Here is a 20,415-nt window from a genome sequence, read left to right on the forward strand (position 1 = left end):
CGGGCGTCCAGCTCTAGGAAGAGTCTTGGTGGTTCCAAACTTCTTCCATTTAAGAATGATGGAGGGGACCTTCAATGCTGCAGAAATATTTTGGTACCCTTCCCCAGATCTGTGCCTTGATACAATCCTGTCTCTGAGCTCTACGGACAATTCCTTCGACCTCATGGCTTGGTTTTCGCTCTGACTTGCACTGTCAACTGTGGGACCTTATATAGACAGGTGTATGCCTTTCTAAATCGTGTCCAATCAATTGAATTTACCACAGGTGGACTCCAATCAAGTTATAAAAACATCTCAAGGATGATCAATGGAAACAGAATGCCCCTGAGCTCAATTTCAAGTCTCATAGCAAAGGGTCTGAATACTTTCAGTACCAGTCAAAAGTTTGGACACACCTACTCATTCAAGGGTTTTTCTTTATTTTTACTATTTTTCTACTGCGTAGTGTGTGATATTAGTAGATAACACGAGCACTAACAGCCGTCTCGACCTGATGATTTTCCTTATGGAATGTCCTATTCTTATGTCGATATACTGTCCTACCCCTAATCAATTACAGTGGATATATGCGTACAAACACTATATCCTCTATAGTGTGTAGGTCCTACAGCTAGTGATAACAGACCACTTATGCTAGGCTCTGTGTTTATATACATCATAGACACTGTGTTGATCCATACACCTAATGAGTTTTACAATAAACACACACTTATGAATCAGTTATATTTGATTTAGTGTGCGGACCGTAACCCACAAATAGTAAGACGAACGTGTTAACAGCTTTTCCACACTCTTTGGAAAACAGTCTCCCTGCTGTTCTAGTACATTACCGTCAGATGAAAATACATCTGTGTCTCTAACCATCCGCTCAGGTATGAAACAACATCTGTCTAAACTATTACCGTCCGATGCAGAAAACAGCTGTCTTAACATTGTTACCGTCAGAATGAAATACCATCTTGTGTCTTAACATTACTGTCAGATGAAAAATATCTGCTCTTTAACAGATTACGTCAGATGAAAAATCTTGTCAATAACATTACTGTCAGGATGAAAAAAATCTGTGTCTTAACATTACTGTCAGATGAAAAACATCTGTGTGCTTAACATTACTGTCAGCATGAAAAACAGTCTGTCTAACATTACCGGTTCAGCCATAAAACATCTGTCTTAACATTACGTCAGATGATAAAACATCTTGGTCCTTAACATTACTGTCAGATGAAAACATCTGCTGTGCTTAACATTACTGTCAGATTGAAAAACATCTTCTTTAACATTCCGTCAGTAGAATTAAACATCTGTTCTTAGACATTAGCTGTGCAGGATGAAAAAAGTCATCTGTGTCTTACCATCCGCAGGTGAAACATCTCGTAAATGCACGTGATGAAAAACATCTGTGTCAAACTTACTGTAAAAACATCGTTTTACTTACTGTCAGATGAAAAACATCTGTTTGTCTTAACATTACGTCAGATGAAAAAACATCTGTGGTCTTAACATTACTGTCAGATGAAAAACATCTGTGTCTTAACATTACAGTCAGATGAAAAACATCTGTGTCTTAACATTACTCGTGCAAGTGAAAAACATCTGTGTCTTAACATTACCGTCAGATGAAAAACATCTGTGTCTTAACATTACCGTCAGATGAAAAAACATCTGTGTCTTAACATTACCGTCAGATGAAAAACATCTGTGTCTTACATTACCGCCAGATGAAAAACATCTGTTTGTTTCTTAAACATTACTGTCAGATGAAAAACATCCCTGTGTCTTAACATTACCGTCAGATGAAAAAACATCTGTGTCTTAACATTACGTCAAGATGAAAAAACATCGTGGCTTAATCATTACTGTCAAGTGAAAAACATCTGTGTCTTAACATACGTCAGATGAAAAAACATCTGTGTCTTAACATTACTGTCAGATGTGAAAAACATCTGTGTCTTAACATTACGTCAGATGAAAACCTCTGTGTGCTTAACAGTCCGTCAGATGAAAAACTATCTGTGTCTTAAAACATTACTGTTCAGATGTTAAAAACATCTGTGTCTTAACATTACGTCAGATGAAAAACATCTGTGTCTTAACATTACTAGTCAGATGAAAACATCTGTGTCTTAACATTACAGTCAGATGAAAACATCTGTTGTCTTAAACATTACGTCAGATGAAAAACATCTGTGTCTTACATTACGTCAGATGAAAAACATCTGTGTCTTAGCATTAGGTCAGATGAAAAACATCTGTGTTTAACATTACCTGTCAGATGAAAAACATCTGTCTTAACATATTAGGTCAGATGAAAAACATCTGTGTCTTAACATTACCGTCAGATGAAAAACATCTGTGTCTTAACATTACTGTCAGATGAAAACATCTGTCTTAACATTACCGTCAGATGAAAAAACATCTTGGTCTTAACATGTTAACTTCGTCAGATGAAAAACATCTGTGTCTTAACATTACTGTCTAAACATTGTCAGAGAAAAAACATCTGTGTCTTAACATTACTGTCAGATGAAAAACATTCTGTCTTAACATTACCGTCAGATGAAAAACATTGCTGTTCTTAACATTTACTCGTCAGATGAAAAACATCGTGTCTTAACATTACGTGTCAGATGAAAAACATCTGTTTTAACATTACCGTCAGATGAAACATCGTGTCGAACATACGTCAGAGAAAAACATCTGTTGTCTTAACATTACTGTCAGATGAAAAACATCTGTGTCTCTTAACATTACCGTTCAGATGAAAAACATCTGTCTTAACATATCCGTCAGATGAAAAAACATCTGTGTCTTAAACATTACGTCAGATGAAAAACATCTGTGTCTTAACATTACCGTTTCAGATGAAAAACATCTGTGTCTTAACATTACTGTCAGATGAAAAACATCTTGTGTCTTAACATTACGCCAGATGAAAAACATCTGTGTCTAACATTACTGTCAGATGAAAACATCTGTGTCTTAAACATTACCGTCAGATGAAAAACATCGTGTTGTCTTAACATTACCGTCAGATGAAAAAACATCTGTGTCTTAACCATCTACTGTCAGATGAAAAACATCTGCTGTCTTAACATACTGTCAGATGAAAAACATCTGTGTCTTAACATTACCGTTCAGATGAAAACATCTGTGTCTAACATAACTTGTCAGATGAAAAACATCTGTGTCTTACATTACCGTCAGATGAAAACATCTGTGTCTTAACATTACTGTCAGTATGAAAATATCTGGTCTAACATACCGTCAGATGAAAAACATCAGTGTCTTAACATTATCGTTCAGAGAAAAAAATCTGTCTTAACATTACCGTCAGATGAAAAACATCTGTTCTTAACATTACCGATCAGATGAAAAACATCGTGTCTTAACATTACCGTCAGATGAAAAACATCTGTGTCTTAACATTTACGTGTCAGATGAAAAACATGCTGTGTCTTTAACATTACCGTCAGATGAAAAACATCTTCGTCTTAACATTACCTTGTCAGATGAAAAACATCTGTCTTAAGATTACCGTCAGATGAAAAAACATTCTGTGTCTTACACTTACTGCAGATGAAAAACATCCTGTGTCTTAACATTACTGTCAGATGAAAAACATCCTGTGTCTTAACATACCGTCAGATTGAAAAACCATCTGACTCTTCAACCCATACCGTTCAATAAAGACATCTGTGTCTTAACATTACCGTCAGTGAAAAACATCTGTAGTCTTAACATTACTGTCAGATGAAAAATTCATCTGTCTTAAAACTTCCGTCAGATGAAGAAAAACATCTGTGTTCTTAAACCCATTTTACCGTCAGATGAAAAACATCTGTCTTAAATTACCGTCAGATGAAAAACATCTGTGTCTAAACATTACCTCAGATGAAAAAAACACTCTTGTCTTAACGATTACTGTCAGATGAAAAACATCTGTGTCTTAATCATACCGTCCAGATGAAGAAACATCTGTGCTTAACATTACTGGCAGATGAAAAACAGCTGTGTTCTAAACATTGCTGTCAGATGAAAAAACATCTGTCTTAACATACCGCGTCAGATGGAAATAACATCTGTGTCTTAACATTACTGTTCAGATGAAAAAACAATCTGTGTCTTCAACATTACCGTCACAGATGAACAACATCTGTCCTGTCTTAACATGTACTGTCAGCATGAAAAATCATCTGTGTCTTAACATTGCAGTCAGATGAAAAACATTCTGTCTTAACATTACTGCTCAGATTGAAAAACCATCTGTGTCCTTAACCATACTGTCAGGATGACAAAACATCTGTGTTCGTAACATGCCTGTCAAGATGAAAAACATCTGTCTTAAACATACCGTCAGATGAAAAACATCTGTGTCTTGAACATTACCGTCAGATGAAAAATATCTGTGTCTAACATTACCGTCAGATGAAAAAACATCTGTCTTAAACTATTACCGTCAGATGAAAAGAACAGCAATGTGGTCTTAACATTACGTTCAGATGAAAAAACATCGTGTCTCTAACATAGTCAGATGAAAAAACACTGTGTCTTAACATTAGTCAGATTGAAAAACAATCTGTGTCTTAACGAACGATTCCCCTCTATTATCTCCTTTCTCCAGGCCTGAGGAACATGGCTATGAAATCAGTGGCTGTATTAATGTGCTGCCTTGCAGCAACCCTTTCACAACGACCTGGACGACTAGACCCACATAATGATCCAGGACTTCACGAAGGACCAGGACCCCACACTCACACTCACACAGAAATCACAACCATCATACGCAATTATACCCACGAAGATGTCCATCCTACACCCCCTCCTCCATCCCCCTGATGATGTGTAAGTCTTAGAGCACTGTCTATGACCATCCACTCACCTCCTGTCGATGGTGTCTTTTTAGAGCCCTGAGTCTATGACCATCTCCACCCCCTGTATGGTGTCTTTTAAGCCTGTCTATGACCATCCTCTACCCCTGTGATGGTGTCTTTTAGAGCCACTGTCTATGACCATCCTCCATCCCCCTGTGATGGTAGTCTTTTAGAGCACTGTCTATGACCATCCTCCACCCCCCTGTTGATGGTAAGTTATAGAGCACTGTCTATGACCATCCTCCACCCCCGTGATGGTGTCTTTTAGAGCACTGTCTATGACCATCCTCCACCCCCTGTGATGGTAAGTCTTTTAGAGCCCTGTCTATGACCATCCTCCACCCCCTGTGATGGTAGTCTTTTAGAGCCCTGTCGATGACCATCCTCCACCCCCTGTGATGGAAGTCTTTAGAGCCCTGTCTATGACATCCCACCTCCCTGTGATGTAAGTCTTTTTAGAGCCTGTCTATGACCATCCTCCACCCCCTGTACCTAGCCGTTGACCAGTCCTACCTGGATGAGTCTTGTAGGCCCTGTCTATACGACCTGCTACCCCCTGTGATGGTGAGTGCTTTAGAGCCTGTCTATGACCATCCTCCACCCCCTGTGATGTGTGTCTTTTAGAGCACTGTCTATGACCATCCTCCACCCCCCTGTGATGGTAAGTCTTTTAGAGCCCTGTCTATGACCATCCTCTACCCCTGTGATGGTGAGTCTTTTAGAGCCCTGTCTATGACCATCCTCCACCCCCTGTGATGGTGTCTTTTAGAGCCCTGTCTATGACCATCCTCCACCCACCTGTGATGGTAAGTCTTTTAGAGCACTGTCTATGACCATCCTCCACCCCCTGTGATGGTGCTTTTAAGAGCACTGTCTATGACCATCCTCCACCCCCCTGTGATGGTAGTCTTTTAGAGCCCTGCTTATGACCATCCTACCCCCTGTGATGGTGAGTCTTTTAGAGCCCTTTCTATGACCATCCTCCACCCCCCTGTGATGGTAGTCTTTTAGAGCCCTGTTATGACCATCCTCACCCCCTTGATGGTAAGTCTTTTAGAGCCCTGTCTATGACCATCCTCACCCCCCTGTGATGGTGTCTTTAGAGCCCTGTCTATGACATCCTCCACCCCCCTTGATGGTGTGTCTTTTAGAGCCCTGTCTATGACCATCCCCACCCCCTGTGATGGTAGTCTTTTAGAGCCCTGTCTATGACCATCCTCTACCCCCTGTGATGGTAAGTTTTTAGAGCCCTGTCTATGACCATCCTCCACCCCCTGTGATGGTGTCTTTTAGAGCCCTGTCTATGACCACTCCCTACCCCCTGTGATGGGTAAGTCTTTTAAAGCCCTGTCTATGACCATCCTCACCCCCTGTGATGGTAAGTCTTTTAGAGCCCTGTCTATGACCACCTCCACCCCTCTGTGATGGTAATTTTAGAGCCCTGTCTATGACCATCCTCCACCCCCCTGTGATGGTGTCTTAGAGCCCTGTCGTATGACCATCCTCTACCCCCATGTGATGGTAAGTCTTTTAGAGGCCCTGTCTATGACCACCTCCACCCCCCTGTGATGGGTAGTCTTTTAGAGCACTGTCTATGACCATCCCACCCCTCTGTGATGGTAAGTCTTTTAGAGCCCTGTCTATGACCATCCCTACCCCCTGTGATGTAAGCTATTTAGAGCCTGTCTATGACCATCCTCTACCCCCTGTGATGGTAAGTATTTTAGAGCACTGTCTATGACCATCCTCTACCCCCTGTGATGGTGTCTTTTAGAGCCCTGTCTATGACCATCCCTACCTCCCTGTGATGGTAAGTCTTTTAGAGCCCTGTCTATGAACATGGCTAATAACAGGGAGTACCATGCTAAACAGAAGACAGTAAAACATGTCCATATATAAGAAGTACCAAGTATTAACATGGCTATATACAGAAGTACCACGTAATAACATGGCTATATACAGGAAAGTACCAGTAATAACATGGCTATATACAGGGGTACCAGGTAATAACATGGCTATATACAGGAAGCTACCAGGTAATAACGTGGCTATATACAGAAGTACCAGGTAATAACATGGCTATATACAGGAAGTACCAGGTAATACATGGCTATATACAGGAAGTACCAGTAATAACATGGCTATGATACAGGAAAAGTACCAGGTAATAACATGGTATATACAGGAGTACCAGGTAATAACATGGCTATATACAGGGAGTACCAGGTAATAACAGGCTATATACAGGCAGTACCAGGTAATAACATGGAGATACAGGGGAGTACCAGGTAATAACATGGCTATATACAGGGAGTACCAGTAAAACATGGCTATTACAGGGAAGTACCAGGTAATAACATGGCTATATACAGAGAGTAACCAGGTAATAACATGGCTATATACAGGAGTACCAGGTAATAACAGGCTATATACAGGGAGTACCAGGTAATAACAGGCTATATAACAGGAGTACCAGATAATAACATGCTATATACGGGGAGTACCAGGTAATAACATGGCTATATAACAGGGAGTACCAGGTAATAACATGGCTATGTGTACAGGGAGTACCAGGTAATAACATGGCTATATACAGGGAGTACCAGGTAATAACATGGCTATATACAGGGAGTAGATGTCCTCTGTCTTCCTGTAGAAGTGAATGAGTGTCCCATTGACCTGTACTTCAAAAGCGGTGCACTATGTAGTGAATAGGGTGCCATTTGGGACACAGATAATATGATGTCCTCTGTTTCTTGTAGAAGTGATTGAGTGTCCCATTGACCTGTACTTCGTGATGGACTCCTCTGAGAGCATCGCCCTGCAGCAGCCCCCTCCGGGAAGCCTGGTGAAGAAGGTGGCAGATTGGACGAGGGAGTTTGCCCTGAGGCTCCGGGAGGAGGTGTACAACAGACAGGTGAAGATCAGCTGGTTTCTGGGGGGACTCCACTTCTCCCAGACACAGGAGCTCATCAGTGGGATCACCAGCAGAGAAAACTTTGTCAGGAAAATGGATGCTATCGACTGGTTAAAGTCTTACCTGGGTAAAGGTAAGACCGCCAAGACTCATTTGCATGCTTCTTCTTCATGGATCTAACATTCTATTGTTTTCTTCCATTGAATATGTGACTCCGGGATGTCATTGATCTGTACTGTAATGTGTTGAGAACCTGCCAGTCATCATGTCATTGATCTGTACTGTAATGTGTTGAGAACCTGCCAGTCATCATGTCATTGATCTGTACTGTAATGTGTTGAGAACCTGCCAGTCAGCATGTCATTGATCTGTACTGTAATGTGTTGAGAACCTGCCAGTCAGCATTCATTGATCTGTACTGTAATGTGTTGAGAACTGCCAGTCAGCATGTCATTGATCTGTACTGTAATGTGTTGAGAACCTGCCAGTCAGCATGTTATTGATCTGTACTGTAATTTGTTGAGAACCTGCCAGTCAGCATGTCATTGATCTGTACTGTAATGTGTTGAGAACCTGCCAGTCAGCATGTCATTGATCTGTACTGTAATGTGTTGAGAACCTGCCAGTCAGCATGTCATTGATCTGTACTGTAATGTGTTGAGAAACCTGCCAGTCAGCATGTCATTGCATCTGTAGTGTAATTTGTTGAGAACCTGCCAGTCCAGCATGTCATTGATCTGTACTGTAATGTGTTGAGAACCTGCCAGTCAGCATGTCATTGATCTGTACTGTAATGTGTTGAGAACCTGCCAGTCAGCATGTCATTGATTTGTACTGTAATGTGTATCCTTGGCATATGACAAATAAACATTGATTTGATTTGAGGTACCTACACTGACTGTGCCCTGGACAAGATGACCGAGGAGATGCAGCGCCACGACCTCCGGGGACACAACTCTGCCCGCTTCGCTGTGGTGGTCACTGACGGCCATGTGACTGGCACCCCCTGTGGGGGGATCAAGGTGTCTGCAGAACGGGCTAGAGACCAGGTAAGAGGGACAGACACAGTAGAGTTTTTTTTTTTTTTTAAACACGTTTGAAAACCTCACCTTTTTAGCCTTTAATCAGTGATGTGTCTGTTGTTCATCTCCTGAAATCGTGTTTTTGATTTGACCAGCACATCAGCTTGTTCTCAGTAGCTGCYTCCAAGATGGTGGAGGAAGCAGGGATGGGGCTGATCGCTAGCTCGCCTGCRGGGGTCTACCGCTCCAACTACATGGCTGTCAATGTCACAGGTGTTTAACCTAACAAGTCATTTCATTGGTTAATTGACAGATCATGTGATTCTAACTCTGTGTATTTATAGTCCAGAGGCATGGTGGATCCCAGGGTTTTTAGCATGTGACTGCTTTGTGGATAATGGAATTGTTTGAGCTATGGAGATCTTGAGAAAATGGACGCCTACCTCCTGGGCTGCATCACTTCCTGTATCCCTTTACATTTTCTTGGTTTGGTTTGTTTGTTGGTCTGATTTAAACTAACATAGTTGTTAGATTTCAAAAGTAAGATAAATTATATTTATAGAAACAAAAACATTGAACAAAAATGAGAACTGGAATGTGTTTGAAACTAAATAATGGAGAAATATGCCTTAACAAAATAAATATTGAAAAATGTCCTTTTGTTTTCTGCCTCTGCTTCACTGTGCTCAACCCAGACCGTAAAACCTGTCACAGTCCACCGTGTGACGCCCCCACTGGGAAAATAGTCACATCATCCATCAACCAAATTATCAAMGCTATGGTGATTAAATGCAGTGTTTTATCCAGCTTTGAATATTCATTTCTGAAGCATTTACCATTACCATATATCTAGGGCTGTCAAACGATTTACGATTAAATCACAAATAACCGAATTTGCTCAAAAAGGAGCTGTAATTTTAAGATTTTTCATAAAAAWAAWAAWAWAWATATTGACATCTTGATTTTTGTCTACAAGTAGAAAAATTGAGAAATCCCACTTTATTTAACCTAAGTCAACTTGTTACGTAGCATTGTAGATTTGAGTTGTATAGGTGTATTTTCAACGCTTTCAGACAGTGTGATTAATGTGTGCTGAAATGACAAAGTTAACGAGTTAACTGCATAACACTGACAGCCCTAGATATTTAATTTAATATTCTATTTTTGGTACCAGTGTTTTTTATTTATTTAAGTATTTTTGTTTGTTCTTCTCTTTACAGAAATATCAAGCCTATCTGCAGGTAACTAAGAGTTATTCTCAGGRATGGAGTCAGAACCTGTAACGTGACCCTTCTAAACCTTTCTATCAAACTGATCTTCATTTTCCTGGTGTGAAATGCTGTTTGGTTCACAWAGTTTTTACTCCATCGTTACTCCAGTGTTCCAAACTGCGGTGTCTGGAGCTTCCAGGCCCCCCAGGTCCGAAGGGAAACAGAGGACTAAAGGTGATCTCCTTTGTTAAGAAGTTAAACATCTGAGATATTTTGCAAGAATGAAATGTGTTTATTCATGTTTGTTTTATGAACAGTTTGTTGTTTWTGTTTRTTTTAATGTATCTGTTTATTTTAGGGAACGAAAGGAGGAGTTGGACTCGCTGGCGCTAAAGGGACCAAGGGCAAACAGGTAGACTGGGTGTTCTGACCACAGAAACACTGACAAGAGAACCTAGACATTTATATATATATTTCAATTTTCCCCCCCCCCCATATTTTCTTCCACAGAATGTAGATGATAATGTTTGTATTATTTGTGCCACAGGGGGACTCTGGTATTGAAGGTGCAATCGGTCCCGCAGGTCATAAGGTTGGTGTGTGTGTGTGTGTGTGTGCCTGGCTATCCTCTCTAACCAATACTGATATTCACCTTGCAGTGTATCTGGACTCAACCTGTCTTTTATTTGCTTCTGTTTAGGGTGCCATTGGTCTGAAAGGTGAAAAGGTAAAAATAACTAAACATTATTCTAGTAATTATCATGTGCAAATCTTACATGAGACATGCTTTTTTATTTTAAAATCAACATTTTTAAACGAGACATGATTTGATGAATGAATTCCATCTTTCCCCAGGGTGAATTTGGATCAGATGGAACCAAGGTAAACTACAGGATTGATTCTGACGTATACGTTCTGTGTGTGTACACCTACACCGTTTAGTTACGTCTCACTGGACATGCTTACTTTCATCTTTAACACACTCTGAATGACCTCTCAATCACCAGGGAGTGGCAGGAGGACACGGCAGGAATGGAACGGATGGGCAGAAGGTAAGAGACCMTCGCTAGGTGCTGCTACACTTCCCCTTGAACTGTAACAGGAGCCAAGGGGAGCCCTGAGACTGAAACACGAGCTTTCAACTCAATGAAGATGACCCCCGACCTGTCACACTGGTACAGGTCTATTGGGTCCATACAGGAGTGTTAAATCATGTTGATACTAATAGGAATCTTTTCTGTTCTAATTCTCAGGGTAAAATTGGTCGAAGGAAATTATGGTTGTAAAGGAGATCCAGGAGAAAGGGTTAGTAAAACGTTGTCCACAGTATGTTACGTATAAGTAGCGCTCACACACACACACACACACACACACACACATCCTACCCACACACACACACACACACAACACACACCCAGCGACATCAGCACACACACACAAACAAGACAGGGTTACGTACACGTGTCCTACAAGTATTCACGTTCATCACACACACACACACACACACAAGACCAGGGGTTAAAGTAAACGTTTGCCTACAGTATGTTACGTATACAGTACACACACACACACACACCACAACCAGGTTAGTAAAGCGGTCTACAGTATGTTTACGTATACAGTAACACAAACACAACCACACACACACAGACCAAGGGCTTAGTAAAACGTTGTTAACAGTTTTTAGGTATACAGTACACACACACACACACACACCACACACACACACACACACAGATCCAGGGTAGTAAAAGTGGTCTACAGTTTTATATTATACGCTACAGTACACACACACACACAAGATCCAGGGGTACGTAAAACGTTGTCTACAGTATGTTCTATACAGTGACACACAACACACAACACACACAACCACGACGACCCAGGGAGTTAGTAAACGTTTCCTACAGTATGTTACGTATAACGTACACACACACACACACCACACACACACACACACATAATTGGTCAGTAAACAGTTATAAGTTTGTTAGGTAGAGTAAACACTAGTCACACACAACACATAGAATATATTAAAAAAGGACTGTTCTGATGTTTTTGAAAGGGCTCAGATGGTTATCCAGGAATGCTGGTGATATAGACTGCCCGGTGACAACGGAGAGAAGGTACCTGAGAGAACCTTCAGTCTGTCAAGGCTATCAAATACCCTGTACTACGAAACTCCAGACTAGTTTATGCTACATGTTTAATAGCCCACTGGGTATTTACTAACCTAGTGTTAATTACAGTGTTTTAATAAACCCACTGGATTTACCTAAACCTAGTTTATGTACAGTGTTTTATAGACTGCGTTAAATGTGATGTGAATTCCTAGGGAGCCCAGAGTCATAACGGAAAACCAGGTCAACGGCCTCTTGGAGAAGCTGGACCACAGGTAAGATATCGACATCACAAAACACTCTAACCTGGACTGACAGCAAACCAACACAGTCATGCAGATTCAATGATGCAACTAGCTAGACATCACAACACAGCTCAAGAAGGATTCTCTCTCTGAAGATGTCATGAAGAGCCACTTGTTTCACATTGATAAATCATCATTTCTTCCTTTCAGAGTTATCCAGGAAGTCCTGGGATCCAGGCTCACCAGGAAGAAAGGGAAAACAGTGAGTGACTTACAAGACTGCTACCTTTAAGAAGAACTTACTGACCTGCTATCCTTATCATTAGAAGAGACTATAATAGGCATAGATTACTGACCTATCCTATTTGAAGAGACTTACATAGACCTGCCTATCCTTATTCTACATAGAAGAGACTTACATAGACCTGCACATCTAATCATTAGAAGAGACTTACACAGACCTGCCTATCCTTATCATTAGAAGAGACTTACATAGACCTGCCTATCCTTATCATTAGAAGAGACTTACATAGACCTGCCTATTTATCATTAAGAGAGATACAGAAGAGACTTTACAGTACCTGCCTATCCTTATCTTAGGAGACTTACATGACTGCTATCCTTTCATTAGAAGACTTACATAAGACCTGCCTATCCTTATCATTAGAAGAGACTTACACAGACCTGCCTATCCTTATCATTAGAAGAGACTTACATAGACCTGCCTATCCTTATCATTAGAAGAGACTTACACAGACCTGCTATCCTTATCATTAGAAGAGACTTACATAGACTGCCTATCCTTATCATTAGAAGAGACATTACATGACCTGCTATCATTTATCATTAGAAGGAACTTACACAGACCTGCCTATCCTTATCATTAGAAGAGACTTACATAGACCTGCCTATCCTTATCATTAGAAGAAACTTACATAGACTGCCTATCCTTATCATTTTAAAGAGACTTACACAGACCTGCCTATCACTTATCATTTAGAAGAGATTATCATAGACCTGCCTATCCTTACTGCTGTAGTTCAGTGTAGGCTGTAGTTCAGTAGTTCAGTAGTCATGTAGTCTTCTAGTAGATCGTAGTTCTGTATCTGTACGTCATAGTCAATGCTGTAGTCATAGTCTGTAGTCGTGTGCTGTGACCTGTCTTAGTGCTAGTCTCTAGTATACAGTAGTGCTGTAGTTCAGTAGTGCTGTAGATTCAGTAGTGCTGTAGTGCTGTAGTTCAGTAGTAAGTGTGTCAGTAGTTCAAGTGTGCTGTAGTTCAGTAGTTCAGTAGTGGTGTATGTTCTAGTGTGCTGTAGTTCAGTAGTGGCTGTAGTTCAGTAGTGCTGTAAGATTCAGTGTGTAGGTGTAGTTCAGGTAGTGCTGTTAGTTCGTGGTTCCAGGTAAGTGTTGTGTAGTTCAGTAGTTCGCTAGTGAGTATATAGTTCAGTAGATTCAGTAGTGGCTGTAAGTTCAGTAGTGCTGTAGTTGCAGTATGGCTGTAGTTAGTAGTTTCTGTAGGTGCGTTTAGTAGTGCTGTAGTTCAGTAGTTCAGTAGTGTCTGGTAGTAGTCGAGTAGTAGGCTGTAGTTCAGTAGTGCTGTCCGTTCAGTGTGCAGTAGTGCATTGTACGTAGCTGTAGTGTCAGTAGCTGCATTCGAAAATAGTTTCCAGTTAAGTGGCTGGTAAAAAAGTTTCCAGATAAGAGTTAGTGCCTATGTAAGGAGTTAAGTTAGTGCTGGTAAGTAGTCCAGTAGTGCTGTAGTTCAGTAGTGCTGTAGTTTAAGTAGTCGTAGTGTAGTGAGTCTGTAGTATTCAGTAGTGCTGTAGGTAGTTCAGTAGTGCTGTAGATTCAGTAGTGCTTGTAGTTCAGTAGTTCAGTAGTAGTGTAGAATAGTGCTGTAAGTTCAGTAGTGCTAGTTCATGGTATCAGTAGTGTGTAAGTTCTAGTAGTATTCAGTAGTTGCTTGTAGTTCGTATGCTGTAGTTTCATGTAGGCTGATAGTTCAGTAGGTCGTAGTGCTGTAGTTATTTAGTAGTCGCTGTTAGTCAGTAGTGCTGAGTGTTGTGTTAGTGTTTTCAGTAGAGTATCAAGTGTGCAGTAGTTAAGTGTTTTCAAGTTTGTGGGCTCGTAGTTCAGTAGTGTGGCAGTAGTGCTGTAGTTCAGTAGTGCTGTAAGTTTAGTTAGTTGCTGTAGGTTTAGTAGTGCTGTAGTATAGTTCAGTAGTTCAGTAGTGCTGTAGTTCAGTGGTTCAGTAGTGTTGTAGTTCAGTATAGTTCAGTAGTGAACTGTGTTCGTAGTTCAGTAGTAGTGGTAGATTCAGTTAAGTGTGTAAGTTTCGTTAGATGTCATTGTTCAGTAGTGTATGTTCAGTTAGTGCCTTGTAGTTCAGTAGTCGTGTTTGATCAGTGGTTCAGTATGTGGGTGTTCAGTAGTGCTGTAGTTCGATGTTCAGTGTGCAGTAGCTTCAGTGTTCATGTGAGATTAGCTAGTGCTGTAGTTCAGTAGTGCTAGTGTAGTTCCAGTAGTGGCGTAGTCTATGTACGTAGCTGTAGTTCTTCAAGTGGTAGTGCTGTAGTTCAGTAGTGCTGTATGTTCAGTAGTTCAAGTGTGCTGTGGAGTCAGGTAGTGCTGTAGTTTCAGTGTGCTGGTATCAGTAGTGCTGTAGTATCGTAGTTCAGTAGCTTCGTGCTAGTGTAGTGGTCGTATAGTAGTGGGCTGTAGTTCAGTAGTGCTGTATGTAGTGCTGTGTTCAGTAGTTGTTAGTAGTGCTGTAGTAGTAGTGATGTATAGTAGCTGTGTAGTTTCAGTAGTGCTGTAGTGGCTGTGTTTCAGTAGTTCAGTGTGCGTGGTTCAGTAGTCAGTAGTAGTGCGTAGTTTAGTTAGTGCTGTAGTTTTCATAGTGCTTGTAGTTCAGTAGTGCTGGTAGTAGAGTATGCTAGTTAGTGCTGTAGTTCAGTAGTTCAAGTAGTGCTGTAGAGTTCAGTAGTGTCTTAGTAGTGGTAAGCTAGTTAGGCTGTAGTTCAGTAAGTGTGCTGTAGTTCAAGTAGTGCCTGTAGGTGCTGTCGTTCAGTAGTAGCTGTAGATTCAGGGGTAGTGCAGTTGAGTTGTGCAGCTGACGTGTCTAGTAAGCTCTCGCAGTTAGTGCTAGTGTAGTTTAGTAGTGCTGTAAGTTCAGTAGTTATGTTAATCATAGTGCTGTTAGGTGTGGCTGTATAGTTCAGTAGTGCTGTATGTTCAGGTGAGTGCATGTAGTGCTGTAGTTTCAGTTAGTTCTGGTGTGCAGTAGTTCGTGTTCAGTGTGAGCTTGTAGTTCAAGTGGGGTCTGTCAAGTTCAGTAGTGCTGTATGTCAGTAGTGCTTGTTAGTTCAAGTAGTGCTGTAGTTGTCGTAGTGCTGTAGTTCAGTAGTGCCTGTAGTTCACGTGAGTTCAGTAGTTCAGTAGTTGCAGTCAGTTCAGTGGTATCAGTGCGTGTTGTAGTATCAGTAGTTCTAGTAGTGCTGGTAGTTAGTCAGTTGAGTGCTGTAGTGGTGTAGTTTCTGTAGTTCAGTAGTGCTGTGTTCAGTAGTTCGTAGTTCAGTAGCTTTAGTAGTTAGTAGTTCCAGTAGTGCTGTTGTTCAGTAGTTCAGTAGTTTGTAGTGGCTGAAGTTCAGTAGTTCAGTAGTTTAGTAGTGTGTAGTGCTGTAGGTTCAGTAGTGCTGTAGTTCAGTAGTGCTGTAGTTCAGTGTTTCAGTGTCTGTAGTTCAGTAGTCGCTGTGTGCTTCAGTAGTGTTCAGTAGTGCTGTAGTTCAGTAGTGCTGTTAGTTCAGCTAAGTTCAGTAGTGGCTGTTGTTCAGTAGTGCTGTAGTGGTAGTCAGTAGTGCTGTAGTTCAGGTTGCTGTAGTTCAGTGTGCTGTAGTTCAGGTGTGCTGTAGTTCAGGTGTGCTGTAGTTCAGTAGTTCAGTAGTGCTGTAGTTCAGTAGTTCGAGTAGTGCTTGTAGTTCGTAGTTGAGTTTCGTATGTGTGTGTTCAGTAGTGCTGTAGTTCAGTAGTTCAGTAGTGCTTGTAGTTCAGGTGTGCTGTAGTTCAGGTGTGCTGTTTAAGTGTGCTGGTAGTGTCAGGTAGTCGCTGTAGTTCAGGTTGCTGGGCTGCAGTTCAGTAGTTCAGCCTAAGTGCTGTAGTTCAGTAGTGCTGTGTTTCAGTAGTGCTGTAGTTCAGCAGTGTGCTGTAGTTCAGGTGTGCTGTAGTTCAGGTGCTGCAGTAAAGTTGTGTAGTTCAGCTGTAGTTCAGGCTGTGCTGTAGTCTCAGGTAGTTTGCTGTAGTTCAGTAGTGCTGTAGTTCACGTAGTGCTTAGTTCTTCATTCTAAACTAACTGATTCCTAATTCTTTCAGGGACTCAACGGTGGACCGGGACCAAAAAGCCAACCTGTACGCTAACCTGGCTAAGTGGTATATTCTGAAATGATAAGTTAATTATTAAATGCAACGGGATGGCTTTTGTTAAAACAATAAATATTTTGTATATGTCTGTCGTTAGGGGCGATCAGGAGACCCTGGACTTAAGGGACTTAGTGGACCAGGCGGACCTAAAGGAGGCAAGGTCTGTCACCGGTCACACCTCCAAGCTTCTACTATGCATACAGAGAGTGGTTGTGTGATACAGTAGTGACTACATAGGAAATGTTATGCTACCGTCTTAGCAATGTTTCTTCCACCTAGATCCTAATAGCTTTCATTGGCTGTTGCTGTGGGAGAACCCTTTGAAGGTGTAGAACCCGTACCGCAGAGGCTTCTAAATGTCCTACATGGAACCCAAACGGGTTCTTAAAAGRGTTCTCCCCTGGGAACAGTCTAAGAACCTTTTTGGAAACTTAATTTCTAAGAGTGTACATGCAGTAATACCAATAGATAGAATACAGTCTGTTTCAGTTCCTGCTGCATTCAGACACATTCCAGGCAAACTGCCCATAAGAAGAACAATGGCTGACTGAAAATATGATGTCTGTTTGTGTAAATATTTGAYCATGAATATTGAGGTCAAACAAAGYCTAACATGTGCTCTGTCATTCCCAGGGTGAACCCGGTCTACAGGGGAAGCCAGGTCTGCATGGGGAGGTCGGGACCAAAGGATCTAAGGTCAGAGAAGCTTCCTCTCTAATGGTGGGGGAGCAGAGGAGAATTTTGCATTCTGTGTACATGATTCAGCAGTAACTCTCAGGGAAACATAGAGAGAGAGATAGAAGGTAGACTAGTAGTAGTAGTAGAAGTAGACTAGTAGTAGCAGTAGACTATTAGTAGTAGTAGTAGTGACGTAGAAGTAGTAGAAGTAGACTAGTAGTAGCAGTGTATAGAAGTAGTAGACTAGAGTAGTAAGTAGACTAGTAGTAGAAGTAGACTAGCGTAGTAACTCGAGTAGTAGAAGTAGACTAGTAGTAGAAGTAGACTAGTAGTAGTAAAGTAGACTAGTAGTAGTAGACTATAGTAGGTAGTAGTAGAAGACAGTAGTAGTAAGTAGATAGTAGAAGTGTAGATAGTAGTAGTTAGTAGACTAGTAGTAGAATGAAATAGACTAGTAGTAGAGTAGTGTAGCGTAGTAGAAGATAGTAGAAGTAGACTAGTAGTAGTAGTAGAATTAGACTAGTAAGTAGAAGCATAGACTAGTAGTAGTAGTACGTAGTAGTAAAGTAAGACTAGTAGTAGTAGTAGTAGTAGTAGTAGTAGTAGAAAGTAGATAGTAAGTAGTACAGAAGTAGACTAGGTAAGTAGGTAGTAGATAGACTAAGTAGTAGTAGAGAGCTAGTAGTAGAAGTAGACTAGTAGTAGAAGTAGACTAGTAAGTAGTAGTAGAAGTAGTAGTAGATAGTAGTAGAAGTAGACTAAGTAAGTAGTAGTAGTAGTAGTAGAAGTAGACTAGTAGTAGCAGTAGAAGTAGAACTAATTCAGTAGTAGTAGAGACTAGTAGTAAGACTAGTAGGTAGTAGAGTAGAAGTAACTAGTTGTAGAAGTAGAGCTAGTAGTAGAGTGTATAGAGAGTAGACTAGTAGTAGAGTAAGTAGTTTAGAAGTAGAAGTAGACTAGTGTAGTAGTAGTAGTAGTGTAGTAGTAGAAGTAGACTAGTATAGCAGTAGAGTAGACTAGTAGTAGTAGGTGTTAGTAGTAGACAGTTAGACTATATAGAAGTAGAAGTAGACTAAGTAGAGTAGTAGAAGTAGACTAGTAGTAGTAGTAGAAGTAGACTAGTAGTAAGCAGGAAGTAGACTAGTAGTAGTAGTAGTTAGTAGTAAGAGTAGACTAGTAGTAGACTAGTAAGTGTAGTAGTAGAAGTAGACTAGTAGTAGTAGTAAAGTAGATAGTAGTAGCTGTAGTAAGTAGTAGAAGTAGACTAGTTGTAGAAGTAGACTATAGTAGTAGTAGTGTTAGAAGTAGAAGTCCACCGGACGTGCTACCTGTCCCAGACCTGCTGTTTTCAACTCTCTAGAGACGCAGGAGCGGTAGAGATACTCTAATGATCGGCTATGAAAGCCAACTGCATACTATCTACTGTTCACTCACTGATTATTATTTGACCATGCTGGTCATTTATGAAATTTGAACATCTTGGCCATGTTCTGTTATAATCTTCACCCGGCACACCAGAAGAGGACTGGCCACCCCACCTCATAGCTTCCTCTCTAGGTTTCTTCCTAGGTTTGGCCTTTCTAGGGAGTTTTTTCCTAGCCACCGTGCTTCTACACCTGCATTGCTTGCTGTTTGGGGTTTTAGGCTGGGTTCTGTACAGCACTTGAGATATTAGCTGATGTACGAAGGCTATATAAAATAAACTTGATTTGCTTTGATTTGAAGTAGGATAGTAGAAGTAGATAGTAAGTAGTAGAGTAGAGTAGTAGTAGTAGTTGCACCAGTAGTAGTGGTAGTAGTACGAGTTGTAGTAGTAGTACATGTAGTAAACAATACGGTCAGAACAGGGGACATCTTAGAGTACATAGTAGTATAGTAGTATAGCTAATTGTTGACTAGTAGTTGTAGTAGAAGTAGACCTAGTAGTAGTAGTAGAAGTAGAACTATAGTAGAAGTAGACTAGTAGTAGTAGTAGAAGTAGAACTAGTAGAGAGTCGTAGACTAGTAAGTAGTAGTAGTAGTAGTAGACCTAGTAGTAAGTAGTAAACCGACGTAGTAAGATAGTAGAAGTTAGTAGACTAGTAGTTAGTAGACTAGTAGTAGTAGTAGTAAGACTAGTAGTTGTAGTAGAAAGTAGACTAGTTGAGTAGTAGTAGTAGTAGACTAGTAGTTGAGTAGTAGTAGACTATAGTAGTAGTAGAAGTAGACTAGTAGTAGTAGTAGTAGTAGTAGACAGTAGTTAGTAGTGAGTAGTAGAAGACTCCTAGTATAGACTAGTAGTAGTAGAAAGTAGTAGACTAGTAAGTAGTAGATAGTAGTAGTAGTAGTAGTAGCACTAGTAGTTGTAGTAGACGTAGACTAGTAAGAGTAGTAGAGTAAGTAGACTAGAAAGTCTGTGTAGTAGTAGACTAGTAGTAGTAGCAGACTAGTAGTAAGACTAGTAGTAGTAGTAGAAGTTGACTAGTATGTAGATGGTACAGACTAGTGGTAGTAAGTAAGTAGTAGAAGTAATAGTGGAGAGACAAGAGAGTACAGTCATTAGTGGTAGTAATAGTTGTAGTAGCAGTAGTGTAGAAAGTAACAGTAGTAGTAGCAAGATTAGTAGTTTAGTGTGACAATACAATAACAATAGTAGTGCAGATTAGTATTTATAGTGACATACAATAACAGTAGTAGAGTAGTATTTCTACTAGAAGCATCAGTAATAGTAGCAACATACGATTGTCCATCTGGCCCATTATCTCCTTGATGTCCTCTTGGACCGGGCAGCCCTGGACCTCCCTAAAAACAGAGGGAGGACACCACACACCACACACACACACACACACACACACACACACACACACACACACACACACACACACAAACACACAAAATGTTCTATGAAAGAAGGAGTGTACTGTATCTTAGTGGAGAAACTCCCCATGGTTGT

At 40.7% G+C, this 20,415-nt stretch overlaps 1 protein-coding gene and 1 long non-coding RNA gene across 2 annotated transcripts; both read left to right on the forward strand.

Moving 5' to 3' along the window:
• Nucleotides 1–4,714: 4,714 nt before the first annotated feature.
• Nucleotides 4,715–12,648, forward strand: LOC112077723 (collagen alpha-2(VI) chain-like). Its single transcript, XM_024144185.2, has 17 exons — nt 4,715–4,842; nt 4,995–5,032; nt 7,634–7,921; nt 8,674–8,837; nt 8,966–9,083; nt 9,506–9,591; nt 10,031–10,051; nt 10,190–10,255; nt 10,380–10,433; nt 10,569–10,613; nt 10,722–10,748; nt 10,877–10,903; nt 11,029–11,073; nt 11,275–11,326; nt 12,087–12,147; nt 12,357–12,416; nt 12,597–12,648. Exons 1-14 carry the CDS (start codon nt 4,715–4,717, stop codon nt 11,305–11,307), a joined length of 1,140 nt encoding a protein of 379 aa, XP_023999953.1. The 3' UTR covers nt 11,308–11,326; nt 12,087–12,147; nt 12,357–12,416; nt 12,597–12,648.
• A 4,106-nt stretch (nt 12,649–16,754) lies between these two features.
• Nucleotides 16,755–17,502, forward strand: LOC112077724 (uncharacterized). The gene is made up of 3 exons (XR_002895476.2): nt 16,755–16,793; nt 16,903–16,965; nt 17,439–17,502. It is a non-coding gene; the product is annotated as an uncharacterized lncRNA (long non-coding RNA).
• Nucleotides 17,503–20,415: the final 2,913 nt, after the last annotated feature.

The sequence above is a fragment of the Salvelinus sp. IW2-2015 genome, unplaced genomic scaffold (assembly GCF_002910315.2).
Source record: "Salvelinus sp. IW2-2015 unplaced genomic scaffold, ASM291031v2 Un_scaffold4867, whole genome shotgun sequence".
NCBI lineage: Eukaryota > Metazoa > Chordata > Actinopteri > Salmoniformes > Salmonidae > Salvelinus > Salvelinus sp. IW2-2015.